The sequence below is a fragment of the Mya arenaria genome, chromosome 8, assembly GCF_026914265.1.
Source record: "Mya arenaria isolate MELC-2E11 chromosome 8, ASM2691426v1".
Classification (NCBI taxonomy): domain Eukaryota; kingdom Metazoa; phylum Mollusca; class Bivalvia; order Myida; family Myidae; genus Mya; species Mya arenaria.
Window position 1 is genome coordinate 45,189,809 of NC_069129.1, and position 15,607 is coordinate 45,205,415.

The 15,607-nt window shown below is 32.9% G+C and overlaps 1 protein-coding gene across 1 annotated transcript; it reads right to left on the minus strand.

Annotated features, from left to right (window-relative positions):
- Positions 1-313: 313 nt before the first annotated feature.
- Positions 314-5,711, minus strand: LOC128244246 (probable G-protein coupled receptor 139). The gene is made up of 2 exons (XM_052962266.1): positions 4,749-5,711; positions 314-379 (listed from the first exon to the last, which is right to left on the minus strand). Exons 1-2 carry the CDS (start codon positions 5,709-5,711, stop codon positions 314-316), a joined length of 1,029 nt encoding a protein of 342 aa, XP_052818226.1.
- Between the last annotated feature and the right edge of the window lie 9,896 nt (positions 5,712-15,607).

Here is a 15,607-nt window from a genome sequence, read left to right on the forward strand (position 1 = left end):
CAACTATCAAAGACCCAAACCATTTAAAGTAGTTGCGTGCCCGAATTCATAACTTTAATTTTAAGGTGTTCTAATTTCATAAGCAACGAACATACAATATCCGACTATTTGAAAATGAATACGAAGTGTGACCTTGGTTTATGGCAGTTTGTGACGTATCTGCGTTTCAAACGATCTTAAATGTCATATCTTATTTGAGCATACAAATCGAATGTTATTACTGACTTGATAGTCTGAAAGTAACGACGTTAATTGATAATTATAGGAATCTAATATGATAAGTAAGATAATGTAACTTTTCAAGGTTTTCGTCCTAAATCCGACGCTCACGGGAAGAAAGCACGCTAGAGCTAACTTTTAAGTTTTCTTCTTTCAGCATCTATAAATAAGGAAAATAAACAGTATATTTATAGTTATTTTTATGGAAAAGATGGGATATTGTTTTTCAATATTTTCATCCTTTCCTTCGTAAATAAACATCTGATTTGCCGCAATTAAAAGCAAACCATATCTGCATCGGTCTATGCTATTATATTCCATTCTTTTCTAGACAACCATTGTTTTCCAGAAAATTATGTCAGCCCTTTTCTGAAAATGCACTCAAAAACTCTGCTAGAAAAAAAGATCAGGTTCTAAACCTGCAAAGTCGCAAACACATGCAGGGACGAAATAATGCTTTGTTGAATTTCACATTATTTCAAGCCATACAACTGGTAAATTGTAGAAAAATGGCCTACCATATCATTAAGTTCTGATATTGTAAGGTCATGTGTTACTTTCTAGCCTACTGAATATTAGTTTAATTTGGTATTCCAATTTTAAAACAGAGACATAAACGCTAATACTTTTTGCCCATACATTTGTATTTCCTTATATTAAACATTTGGTTTAAAAGTTAGCTTGCGTCTTTTGGTTGCAAGTCATTTCTGGAGCATTCAGGATGAACACGGATGAATCTTTTATAAAACTTAATTTTGCAGTTGTTAAGCAGTATCATGCTGTCTTCCAACCATTATAAATCGAAACTTAATTGAATAGCCTTTACCTGGTAAGCGCCTTAAGTTCTATAAGCATTCGTTTTTTTTGTACACAGAATTTATACAGACATTGGAATATTTCTGCAAGATGCAGCTCAGTAAGCATTCTGTTTACTCAAAATGATTAATAATGCAATAACTTATAAGTGCAGGCAACATTATTTATCGATCCGACGTGTGTTCCGAAATCGACAAAGAACGACACTCGGATCTACAATCATCTTGCTGCTTTGATGAATGTGTGGTCTATGGTGATGTGTATGTGTTGTTTATGTTTGTGATTCTAGTTCATTGTCGTTTAGGCAATGTGCCTAAAACCAGGTTTATTTTTTAAATGAAAGACTAAGCATTGTATTATGACAAAAATAATAATTATAGACAGTCTAGAGACAGATTATGACAAATGGTACACCCAGTACTTTCTAGGCAGATATTTTACCTCGCCAATTCTTAACGTTAGCACTCCAAATGTATATTTCTTTAAATAGCAGTGAAGAGGGAAGCTGTTGTGAGATACACGTTAAGTTTTAAGCTAACATTTAAATAAGTTTTATACTTAACAGGCAAAATTGAAACTTAAGTATATTGCTATATCTCTATAATTACGTGTATCTTTCATTTTCCTTTATAACAAGTGTAACTGCAAATAAAACCATCGACTGGAATCATAATTTGTCGTGGCATTTATGCCGTTTATTTTCGTAAATTTAATGAAAAATACGATGTATTATCCTTTTAGTTCGTACTCTTTTAACGGATTGTCATATAGTTCCAATAAACAAAGAAGATAAAATAAAGATTACAAGCTTTCGTATTGAAATGATTATAAGTAACAACATTGAACTTCACAAATTGTTGACAGTGAAGACACAATGTGCATATATTTTTATATATATTGAATACCCGGCGATAAGCAATGGATGCTTATAATTGTGATTGCAAAAGCTGTTTAAGATTGATTTTGAAGTTTTGAAAACTTTTTTTTTTTTCGATTTTCCTATTTCAAGAAGAGAAGCATCAGATGGTTTTGTCTTGAAGCACTGAATACCAGAAGAAACATTAAATGATGCAAACAGATGTCAATGCGAGTTTTTGTAGCTAACGCTGACAATTTCATAGTGTTCAGTATTTTTTGTCGATCGATACATCCTACGTCGGTGAGTACCAGACAAAACTCGAATACAGAAAAATAATGCGAAACTATTGCGTGCCTTTTGAATCTACTCCGAAGCATTCCTGAGAGTGTCACAAAGCATTGATTATTTACAATTATCCATAATCGATTCTTACTATGCAGGTTTATTTTATTTAATTTCGAAATCTATATAGCAGATTGGTTCCTCTTCAACTATACCGCTATTTGCAAGAAAAACTGCGTGATACATGCATGCATATATTTTCTATCAATCAATTATTATACATTTCTATTATTGTATTTCAATTTGAATATACCGAACACATTATTCCATCTACGTCCTGTATTCTTCTTTAAGCATTAAACAAATGTTTATTAAAGATCATGTGCAATGGATAGTTAGAATATGTCTCATGCTATCGGAATACGTATAAACAGCCCAACTGTTGTTTTCTGATCCTAATGCACGTATTTAGTACAGTCTTTAATAAACACAACATAATCAGTAAATTAAATACAGTATCATAACGGGCTAATTTGATAATGTCCATTTATTCTCTCATGTATATATCAAATAAAATGCGCAATTCACCATTGATGAATTAACCTTAACAAAGAGATATAAACTTTAAAAGAATAAAAACATGTTTTTGAATAATATTTGTTTTAGTTGTTAAGAATTTAAATAGCTGTTGCAATTAACACATAGCTTCAAAAACAAATATGGAAATATTACTTAATATTATATTTTGCAGATTTAAACAATTACCATGGAATGCTCTCGTGAATGTATAACAATAAAATATAATAAAAATACATTGTTTGAAAGGAACGATGGTATAATAAAAATAGAAATATAATCATACTTTTAAGCAACAAAACCTGACTTATTACATGTACTTTTAAAAAGTAAATTGATCAAATCGTTTCACCAGTTGTTTTTTTTATAACACAACTCCTTGTTATAAGATTGCTTCTTTCGTGCTTCAAAAAACTGGTTTCCTCACAACAATGTTAGACATCATGATGGATTGTGATGATATTAGCAGTTACGGTAGCTTACCTCAAGACGTAGCTATGAATTGCTGGTCAATTTCAACTTCATTCAAGACTTACTAAAATAGAAAACCAAATGATTTCCGATCAATAATTAAATTTAGAACAAATGTATGGTTTCGAGCTTTGGTATATAGATAGCTCATGTAAAGGCTCATGCATGGTCAATGTTTTTTTTACAGAAAATAGAAAAGAATCTGCTAAAAAAATAGGATATAAAATAATGTAGTAAATTGTAACGATGAAAGCGGCAATTTATGTTAACATTTACTTTGAGACTACATTGGAGGAAAGTTGTTTCAAGGTAAATGTCATTAATGAAAAAAGTTTGAAAAAAAGGTTTTATTTAATTACATGGGTATATCATAACAAGTGTTTTTATATAGTAGCTTAGAACATCATAGGTATGTGTGGAATTCGATGTCAGGGTCAGTGGGTTCAATACTATTATACTTTTGTTCCCAATTTAGAAAAAAAACAGTCCTGCCTTATACATTAAATAGGACTTTTGTATAAGCTATGCAACTTTGAATGAAGCTAACGCATGCTAAAATGTACATTTGGGTGCTGCTTTTTTGGAAGACAAACCCAACGTTAAGGTCACTATTCCCAATATATAACTTAACCAAGGGAAAAAGTATAGTTATTAAGTTGTATTTAGCAAACTCATAAGGATACGTTGTTTTGTATTTTGTAAGGAATTTGTAGAGTCATGGTCGCTGGTGTTAAATTATATAAAATATATATTCTATCAACAGCCTATGTGTATCTACATATCTTTGATTACATTTGGGTATATAGTTGGGTCACGCCCAAAGTCAATGGTACAGAAAATCGGAAAACAGTCTTGTTTCAATATTCTAACTGATTCATGATGTGCAATTTTTAATATTTTTTTATCAAACTTATGTTTATAAAACTGATTGGTCATGTACATAAATTCAAATTTATACTCCATTGCAGACCAATCTTATTTGCAAGTTAGAAAAACTATAACACTGCAACATGTATTGACAAATATTCCTCCCATAATAGTTTTAAAAAATGATGTAGCAAGGATGTGTGTTACATATCCACTTCCTTGACTCTGAATGATTGTTTTCGGCTTAAATTAATCCACAAGTGAGTATCGAAATCCCTCATTAGGCTTCCAAATATCTTTTTAACAGTTTAAGTGTGTGTTTAGAGTGTGGCGAGAGTCGAATCGAACATAAATGCAGACCGTTAGAATAGCATGAACAAATATGTAACAGCCTTTGTATTTAACCTAGAACGGAAGTATATACACAAGAAGTGGAAACCTTAAACATATATTTTAAATTTAAAGATGGTCAGAAAGTTGGTCACTTTGAGCTTCACAACTGGACTTCTGCGTCATTACACTGTGAACAATTCACATAATCCGTTCTAGAAGAATTCAATTTGAATACACGAAGACTACCGAAAGAGGATCGATTTGACCGATTTCTAAAACGGTTTAGGACCTGTTTTGTATTACATGTACACATTATCGAACGTACTTGGCTTCTAAACTTCTTTCCAGTCGCACAATAAAGAAAGAAATTAATGCTGTGATTCGTGTACATCAACATTTCAGAAATCGTGTCGATCAACTTTCGTTTGACAAGAGCTCCAATTTCTTGCGGAGTTTCTGTCACTGAGGTATAGATAATGTAAATATTCATTGGAAGTGTAGTTATGAGAAATGTGAACGAGACCGCCAACAGCATACATGTTATCCGTCGGCTGACTTCCCCGTGATCTTGTCGCTGTCGAACTTGTGTTCCCGAACGTCCGCTTAAAGACGAGTGCTGCCGAAGCATCATTCGAGCGTTATTTGCATTAATTACATTTCGTATAATGAAAAGATTCAACACAAAAATAAAGACGAATGGGGAAAACGAATACAGTGCAGCATCAACCCACGGCCAAAAATGCTCCACGAGATATTTGAAGTTTTCTTTTGCTCTACACTCTGCAACAACCGTGTTATTTCCGTGCGTATAATGTAAATCCACTGACCATAAGAAATGGAGATTTACGGCTGTAAACAAAACAATGATGCTTATTATTCCAATTTTAGCGTACTTTGCATTACAAATTCTTGGCGCTTTTAGTGGAAACAACACAACGATGGTTCTTTCAATCGTAACAGCAACAATCAGCCACACTGACACCTCGCTGCACATATATCCGAGGAATACTGCTGTTTTGCAAAACACTCTGTTCACTTCTTCGACGTTAATCATGAATTGTGCTATCCACAATTTCATCAATCCAATGTAGAGAACCAGAAGATCCATTATGGCCAACACGCTTAAATAGCTGTATGTGGATGCCTTTCTCGTATTTTTCAAAAGTATGATAAACGAAAACAAGTTTCCGAATGTTCCGACTACTAAAAGGATTGGAGGAATATACAGAAGTATAAGTTTTTGAGCTGCATATTCAGGATGTGTCATTAAAAGTTCTTCAAAAGACATCTTTCTTTCGGGAATTAGAATGTATGTAGTTTAATTTCAATTCAGAAATTTCTTTATTGGATACTTGGGTTAGCGACTAATATTCGTGTTGTATTCCCGACAGCATTCTGAAATAAAAATAGAGCAAAACATATGTTACAAATGTTGATTTAATTTAGATTTATACTAAACATAACAACCCATATAATGTTTGTGGCCCAGGTTATTGCTAATTTGATAAAATGAAAGTGCTAATAAGGTAATGATCATGATTTACACCTTGAATAAGCAAGAACTACAACGTAAGCACGACTGCGAACATGTCCTGCACGATGTCAAGTGCATATTACAGTACTTAGTTTGACTGCCTTTTTAGGTAGTTTATTTTAAAGAAGAAAAGTCCGAGTCCTCTGATACTATTGCCATTGCGGCATCATTGCGGCATCATAAGCGTATCAAAGCTTTGACCTTGGTCATAACGAAAACTATGTTAATTGAAACTTAGCACACATGTTGTCAGAGACAATGCAAATATGAAAAGTACACAATAACTCTGGCTTTTATAAATGTCGAATAATGCCCCTAGTTTCATTTATCAAAAACTCGTAGGGATACGCAGCGTGGCGCTCTTGCTTAAGGGACATGCTGGAACAGAGAACGTACGGAACATCAACACACGCTAAAGTTTACATACAACAGTCTCGGTTTTATTGAAACTGTTTTTTGACAGTAATTCTAAGTGCGTATTGTCAACGTTCAAAACAACACATACATATATTTCTCTCCATGTGAATACATGTCTTAATCGAAATAAATTAGTCCAGCCATATGACTTTTGATGTGATCAGTTAAGTAGGTTTCTAATAAAGAATTGACGTCTTTCATCTTGTTAGACAGCAGCAAGATGGAAATGAAAAAACTCTCTAAACAATATCGCCATCTTTTGTCGCTGAGTTTTACTTGATTTGTCACTTAAAAGGTAATTGCAGTCAGTCTTGATTATTGCATGACATCAAGTATACAGGAATATCTCATTTTTGCCGTAAATTATCAGTGATGGAACATCAAATGTCACGATGTAATTTGAAGACGGTAGATGTTCTCTATTTTAAGTTGCCTCGCGACCACAGATCTATGGCCACCTTTGTTGGATACCGATGATAAAATATTATCAAAACTTATCTCAAAAAACATTTTAAATACTTTCGGACAATGAATTCCAATGATGAGTTTCTTTCAGACCACTAACTGCACTTAGTGAAAACATTGTATATCGTAACTACTTAAACGAATATATTTTGAGACATATCGTGTTGTAATGAAAGGCCTTTAATAAAGAATTCTCAATTTGGATTGAATGAATATGCTTCATTATATGGAGAACAATTTGTAAATTTTAAATAAATTGATTTGTTTTGCCTAACTTGAATCTAAGTTAACATCTTATTTAACAATATCTTTCTTTTTAAATAGTTAACATTGTATGGGGCGTATGAACACTCTTGCGTCTTTAAAGTTGTGTAAATTATATATAGTCTGTGCGACCATATTACCGCTCGTGCGTAACATTGGCTGCCTCATCCGTCCGAGTAGTTTCCTTTGTAACAATTTGTGGTTTGTAGCTAAAGTATTAATGTGAATATGTTTAGTTATTTTAATTATCTTTACGGTGATATTTTATTTTCCGTTGCTTTTATTTTGTACTCATAATATGTTCCTGCTTATCATGTTGTTCAATTAGCAGATACTTGATGGGATCGAAAAGCATAAATTGCCAATGGTTATTCCGCAACTAAACAAAATATATTAAACCGAAGCAATCCCCATATTAGATGTCGAAGGAAATGTATGTATGTGTGCATTCAACTGTGAATTGTATATGTCTGTACTTGACCAACTTCAGCTAAGGCATCTTTGTTTGATTTATATCTTTAATTGTGTATCAATTGCTAGGCCTTTTTTGGAGATAATGAAGGGGTTTTAGATATGGGAAGTTAATTTCGGGTTTGTCAGACTGATCGTCCTTGATTATATGAAGCTACATGTCGGATTTATCAGACTGGTCGTCCTTGATTATATAAAGCTACATGTCGGATTTGTCAGACTGGTCGTCCTTGATTATATGAAGCTACATGTCGGATTTGTCAGACTGGTCGTCCTTGTATATATAGCTACATGTCGAATTAGTCTGACAAACATCATTTTTTTCACATATACGGCATGTTTTAATAAATGTATTTAATTTTTGATTTTCCAGAAAATATCGTAACATATTTCATTAAAAGTATAGTTCTTTGCTTAGATACAGCGGGCGGGATAAAGGCCGATTTTTGCAATTGTTTTAGCCTGCAAGATCCTGCGCTGATGGGGTCGGATTGGAAGTAATGTGAATATTAATATACATTTCTTAAAGAGTGTGAGGGGTTCCTTTGTCTTCAGTAGCTGCAAATATCTAAATATTAAAAGTAAGAAACTACAGCTGAGAGTCAAGCAGGTATTGAACTTTATACTTTTTTAATTTCGCAATGAGTTTTCGGACAGTAAAAGCAGTCGTTTCGTTGAGTTATAGAGTTTTATGAGGATTCCTATGAAATATGCTTAATTTAATTATGATTTATGATGTTTTTTGCCATTAAGTTGCCTCCGAAGAGGCGTGTATGTGTAATTTCTCACTACTGTTTATAAATGTTTGGCAAGTGAAATGATTTGAGCCGGTGAAAAACATCTGTGAATTCTTGCTTCTTTTTCACTGACTGTAACAAAGCGGTAACCTACACATTTCTTGATGTCGATATTTAGCATTTGTGTTATACCTGTTGTCTTGTCACGCTGTGTTTTTGGCCTTTAAATAAGGTCTTAGTTACGTTTAAGGCCACTGGGCCTTTTAACTTTCCTTGCTTTATAAGCAATACTTATGAATAAACGGACAAACTTCTTATGGACATAGATAAGGTCTTAAAAGTATTAAAAAAGTGTAATTCAAACATCTATTTCGACATTATTGATATTACGGCCGGCCAGCAATTTTTATAATGTGACTTCAATCGGTTGAATTCACAAAGAGTCCTTGCTTAGTTTTCACGGACAGTTCTAAGACGGTTACCTAAATACTTACTTTTATAAGGATTAATACACCTTTTTGAGGTCGTTACCATCTGCAAAGGCCAGCAAAATGGTTTAAAGCCAGAGTGCGTAGCACGAGGGTTGTAAACTATTTTAAGGGCCTTTGCAGATGGTAACGTTCGTAAAAACGTGTATTATCGCTTTAATTGCATAAAATACACACCATGAGAAACGTTTGTGTTTAAAAAGGCTGTTAAATGTCACGAAAATGCAAAAACAGTTAGTTCAGAATAATCTCCATAACAGGTGCTTGTGTGACGTCATGAATGATGTCATTGAAAAAGTTTTACATTAAGCTCGATTCGGGCCGCAACATAACTCGGCAGTTGCATTTTGTTTTGACGCCTTTTTTTGCAGTGTTCATTCGTTTGAAAAGTGTGTTGTTTGTTTTGGAAAATGATGGGATTACTGGGATAATTTACACACAATACCTAATAATCGATTTATTACCGATAAAGTCCTACTTTAACCATTATTTGTTTTGACAACTAATTTAAGCCTGAAAATTGTGAAAACGTGTTCTTGATAAAATGTACAGCATCTTCCGCCTCAGAGAAAAAAATATTTGAAATTTCTTTGTTCATTTCATACGACGTAATGAAGTCATGTCCATATAAATCGTATGTTCTGAATAAAATCGACAGAAATAACTAAAGTTCGGAGGAGTTGAACCTTTTAGACTTAATATAGTGTTTTAAGGGAAACAAAATAGTCAAAACAAATGAAGAAAGTACTATCTGGTAAACACACACCAGCCTGCCAGGAAAAGACAACTCAGAAGAAAATATGTAAGTTAGATGTGGTTTATTTAATTTGTTGATATTTGTATACAGCTATATATGCTGAAATTTGTTTTTGTGCTAAAGTTGGTATCGTTGACCCACTTTCGGTCAGAAACCAGGTCGCTCAGCTGCCAATGCATGATGCGAGCCCTGAAAGCGTTTATATAAAACAAAAACCCGTTCATTAACGGCACGTGAATTTACTGAATACTGCACGTTTTCTACCGATAACGCCCGGGTTTTTGCGTTTTAACACACCGCGATAACGGACCGAAAACACACATTTTATGCAATATTTAACGATATTTGTGCTTTCTTTTGACAGTAAATGTTCCTCATATGTATCTGGCTCTGGTCCGTGTTTCTTTAAACTTAAAAACTGAGTTTTTCTTTGTAGGTTTGATGGTTGTGTTGCTAAAGATAAATGTTTCTGATGTATATATTAAAAGTTATTAATTCATATACGTTCATGGTGTTGCTTCATTGCGTTCTGCAAAGGGGGAAACATAGTGCATAATAAGGTATATTTTACGAAACTCTATTCAAAAGAACGTTGTTGAATATCTTAAATGCCTTTTCGAATTACAAGTAGACAAATAATAATGGAATACTCAGATTTGTTCAATCTAAACGTCTCTCTTTTTGTTGATGAACTCTGTTTGTATCATCACCCATATCAGAACAAATACACTTTTTAAAAATATGTTATCTTAGATTTGAACTTTCTGATCTTGGCTATTTTAAAGAAATTGTTTGCAGACTGGAGAACGTCTTGTCTGTCGGTTGGCAAATTTATTGTAATAAACTATTTCAACAATGTCAAGCCAAAAATAATTGAATTTGTCTCCTTTCAAATTTAGATACATCGCAGATTTGTATTTTTATCTGTCTCAGAGGAAAGAAATACAACAAGTAATTCGTAAACCAATGCACAAATATTTCATTTACATTAACAAGGGCTAGCCCCACAGAAAAATAATAAAGCTCACATCCTATTTGGAGGAAAAAAGCGCAACATACGAGCTTTGAAATAATCCTAGAATCTTAAAGATCCTAGAAAATAGGTCATTCCACGTTTGATTTATGATGGTTTTAAAATTTAAAAAAGCCTCAACATTTAACATGACTTTTAATAAAGCTATCAGAGTCCTAGCTTTTTGTGGGTCGTATTCCTTAGTTGGCGTTTTGTTTATGGTATTTAGTGTATGCGTCGTTACCGCGATTCCTTTGACATAAAATATATCATTTGGTAAAGGAAACAAATACATTTTTTTTGCTTCTAATGAGGTTTAAATCTGAATTGTAATTTAAGCCTACAAAGTTACAATTATAGATAAATTGGTTTAATCAAAGCAAATGGTAAATGCTCTAGTCCAGAAGTAGCTACGGTAGTTATTTGGTGATTTATATTTCATAAATAATGTACTATCGTCGATTCTGTTCAAACGCTTTATAACAATTATAGAATTGTTAAATAGTTGAAGCGATAATACTCCATGAAATTAGAATAAAGAAATCAATAAACCAACCTGCTACCGTCTAATAATCACTTTGCACTTCTGTGACTGAATGAATATGTAAACCGCTTTATATGTGATTATAGGAAACATCCAACTTGTCTTAGAACAAAGTCGACAATGCCTTTCCTTCCCCAATAATCCTAGCAAGACTCATACAGCGCACGGCCTTATTGGATTTCTCGCTGAGGAACAAGACTCTCGATTGCCAATTACAGTATTATAGGCCTGATAATGAGCCGAAATTGTGGAAGAATCTTGCTTGATATTCAAGTCAAAGCTTAATCAAACAACCGTTCACCCAAGGACCGTTCGCTCAACGACCGTTGACCCAAATAGTAAGAACATTTTTCCCAAGTGAAATTATATTGTATGTCTTATTAGAGTTTGTTATTGAGAACACTTCACATGACGGGGATAAGAATTTCTGAAAAGCACTTTGACACAACAGTAACTTTTTAAAACAAACAAAGTTTGTATTCAAAATCACTTGGCACTGCATCATGTCTTTGCTAAAGCGCGGTTGTTTTTATTTCCCTATTGTTAAACTCGTCCGTTGTTGTTTCAATACAAAATAATTCGAAATATTGTAATCAGTGTGTTGTATAGTTACGTTGTACGTATCTCTTTAAATGGCGGAATTAATCTTTCATCAGGGATTTTGGTTTAATGATACGCTACCGCGTGTTTCCCCAGTAGTATATAATTTATTACTTTTATTTTAAAATACATAGTACCGAAATGCTTTTCCTGTGGGAGAAAAAATAAAAGCAGATATAAATACAATGTAATATTATCACATTCCCTTCCTGACATGCACATAAGCTGGTGTTCTATCATTATCATATGCTTTTTCAGAAAATTTAAAAACAAGTAATGTTCTTTATATGGTTCGAAATCAGCAGCACCATGTATTGATGTGTTGTTAGCATCTACTATTAAATTGGATTGGTAGAAGTCCCTCGTTGGTAAATATGTGGTAACCGTTTTAACTTTAAGCCCGTAATGAACAATTTCCACAACAGAAGCATCCTTAGTTGTTATTGCCTTCTGTACTTGGAGTATATATTCCTTATTTGAGAATGATAGCAACATATTTCACTTCGTGAGCACTAAAAGTTATATTTCACGAGTTGCTTTGCTTAGAGTTAAACACATACTGTTGGTATGTATTCACAAGTTGAAATATACCGAGGATTAATGTTTGTTTAAGTGAAAGATCGTATTAATATATTTCACCTTGTGAGCACTAACAACTATTATTATTTATTTAAAGGTGTTATTTTGCGATCTTACACTGATATTTTTCTTTTTTTCTTTTTATGATATGCCTTTAAAAGAATTTGAATTGACAGTTTATTTTTTTCAGAAAACCCCGCAAAATTGAATGCGAACGTAACGTCATTTTGGAAATTACGTCGTTGAATTTTTGTCCAATCCTGTAGGCACTGTCGTTTGATTTGGAATTGAGAGCGGGCCAAAATTTCAAAATAGTTAAAGATATCAAAATGTTATTTCACTATAAGTGTTTCAAACAAAAAAAAAATCATTTCACTGGTAAAAACTCTATTGACCACCGGTAAACATATTATAAATTGTAATAACTTTATTTCATACAGTTCATCGACATCAATAATTGATTTATTGATAAATTGGAAAATCGCGTGAAGAAGGAACGCCAAAATGATTGTGTGTTTTCCCAGCACTGTGTGAAACGGAATGAGTGAAACAGTGTTATTGTATATGGAAACACTCTCTGTTTCAAACGATGAGTAAAATATTATGTTTTTTGTTTTTGTTTTTCTTTTGTAAAGATCAAGAAATACAAATTAAACGCACGTAAAAGAATCAAACAAAAAGGATAAGTGAATTTGGCTACAAGTTTAACGAAATTTGTTTCAGCTTTGTCCAACGTAAGCAATTCGGAATATAGTCAAACGTTAATAACGTTGAATTAAACTTATTATCATTTCGTCTGTGCAATTCATGTGGATAGATCGAGGTAAGCAGTAAAAAAGTTTCGCTTTTCAGCTAATATGTGTATTGTTCACGCTGAATATGCTTCGATTTTATAATGAATACCGACAGAAGAGAAAATAACTGTAATTTAAAACTGCACTCTCACAGATATACCGTTTTTACAACTTTTTTTTGTCTTGGAAAGAGCAAATTTTTGCATACATTTCTGCAAACCACTGATATAAGACTGCTGACAAAAAATAAGATCGTAGATTTTCATATTTCCGTTCGAAAATCAATGTTTATTGGCTTAAACCGTTAGTGCATAAAACATCATTTTTTTAACATAAATATAAAAAACTGTGATTATTTTTTTTTGTCAGCAATATTATATAACTGGTTTCCATTGATTTTCGCAAACAAAATGGCTCGTTCCAAGACAATAAATAAAAAAAAGTTGTCAAAACGTTCAATCTGTGAGAGTGCAATTTTAAAGGCTCACAATATAGATTGATGTTCTTTTTATTTTTTATTTTAATTTTATTTTAATGCATTATCATTTTTAACTCATTTGACTTTAATATGTCTTACTGTCTTGTCTATAAATGCCTTTTCCAAGCTATTAATTAACACAGCATTGGCTGCATGCTTCTAACAAGAACAATACTGAATAAGCACACATTGTGATCAGATGGGCGTTTGCACTATGAAACTTGTTCAAACCCCAATGAACTTTTGCTGACTGTTCCCCTGCGGTAACCCCAAAAATTAAAAGCAAAGATTATACGTATCTTCAATGGCTCGGAGCGAAAGAAAGATGTATCCAAGCACGAGTGCAGAACATTTTATAAAAAACACCGCAGACCGACTTTTCGTATAATATCTGAAACGAAGGTTATTACACATGTTTTCTTCAATATTGCATTAATAGCAGCCTAAACTCTGGTCATGAAAGGACGTTAGCTATTCACAGGTTCCTATTGGTTACAATTAAAGATGTCACATTCATTTGAATAGAGGAAAAGTTTCGTTTAATGTATACTAACTTGTTTTGGCTCGACTGTGAATAAAGGTTGAAGGTGAGGGTAGAATTCAGCGTCGTTGTCCTGTTTGACAGGTCATTGGTATCCATTTGAAGGAAGAGGGGGATCTACAACCACTCTCATATATGTTTTGTTGATTTGAGTATTCGGTAAAAACTGCAGCACTGCAAACGTCCTCGAGCACTATATTGTGGTAATTTATTTCCAAGAGTCATTGAGTCGTATAAATATATCCCGAAGGTATAGAACACGTTATTACATTGTAGACGTTAAACGAGAATGTTTGATGTATTAGTTTGTATTGTCCTGGTAACGGCCCTGTCGGTACAAATAAGCTTAACTGATGTAGGATTGTGCTGCTAGGTTTTCTTGTGGATGTTGTTATATTTGAAAAAGACGTATATATTCACATTGTAGAGACGCTATTCTTTGTGAAATGAAGCTATACTAAATCAGATAAGCTGCTTACTGTCGGCTTCCAACATCTGTTGGTTTATTAACAATAAGGAAGATGGAGGTTGATCCTGTAATATCGAGGACAATGTTTCTTGTTTTGTTCGCTTCATTGGGTCTAAATCGTTGCTTAATTTTTTCGCATTAACCCACATGCGGTTCGGTAAAAATGAGTCATGCGTTAGGTAATCTCAATCATTTATGCAATTAGATAGTAGTATATTACTATTTTTGGATAGCCAAACCGTAACACTACATCAATGGGCAAGGTTAATGTTCTGAATGCGAGTTCTGGGGCTTTAAGTAAATGGGACACATATAAAGACAAGTGTTGGTTAATTTACAATTATGTAATACTTATATTAATAGTTCTGCATTGCATTTTATCCCATTCTAATAAAGTCTATGTTTCGTTGTTCACCAATTGCAGTGCTAATGTTTGATGTGTTATTTTTTTGCTATATATCTTAATTGCTAAACCCAAAATCAATCATTATCAAGTTGTCATCAAAAACCATCGTGTCAGATCAAGTGTTTGATAAGACATATAACTTACTCAAGAATGTCTGAATAGTTCTTAGATTAACAGGACACACTCTTAGTGGATCGTAAGTCAGTTAGGGGTTGAGAAGTAGAATAGAATCAATTTTACATTCTTTATTGCACAATAGTCTAACACAACACGTATTAAGTAATAAATTTAAACATAATTAATCATACATATGTACAATAGTTATTAACTCCTACTTTTAGGCATCATTCAATACGCTATCTAAACATCTAAACTATTTTTCCACAATATCTTATGTATTTTGAAAAACTAAAAAAAAATAATATCGAGTTAAACTTTTTTACACTTAATTTTACACAGCTCATGTGTTGTTTGGCAAATAAGCTTAACATATTTAACCATACTTGTGAACGATTACGTGCATAGTTTGTAAAACAGCATTTAAAGTACATTTCATATAATAATGGAATGTCATTCAACGTTTAATTGTCTGAATGACTCTTTGACGTCTTCGTTTTTGTTTCTTTTC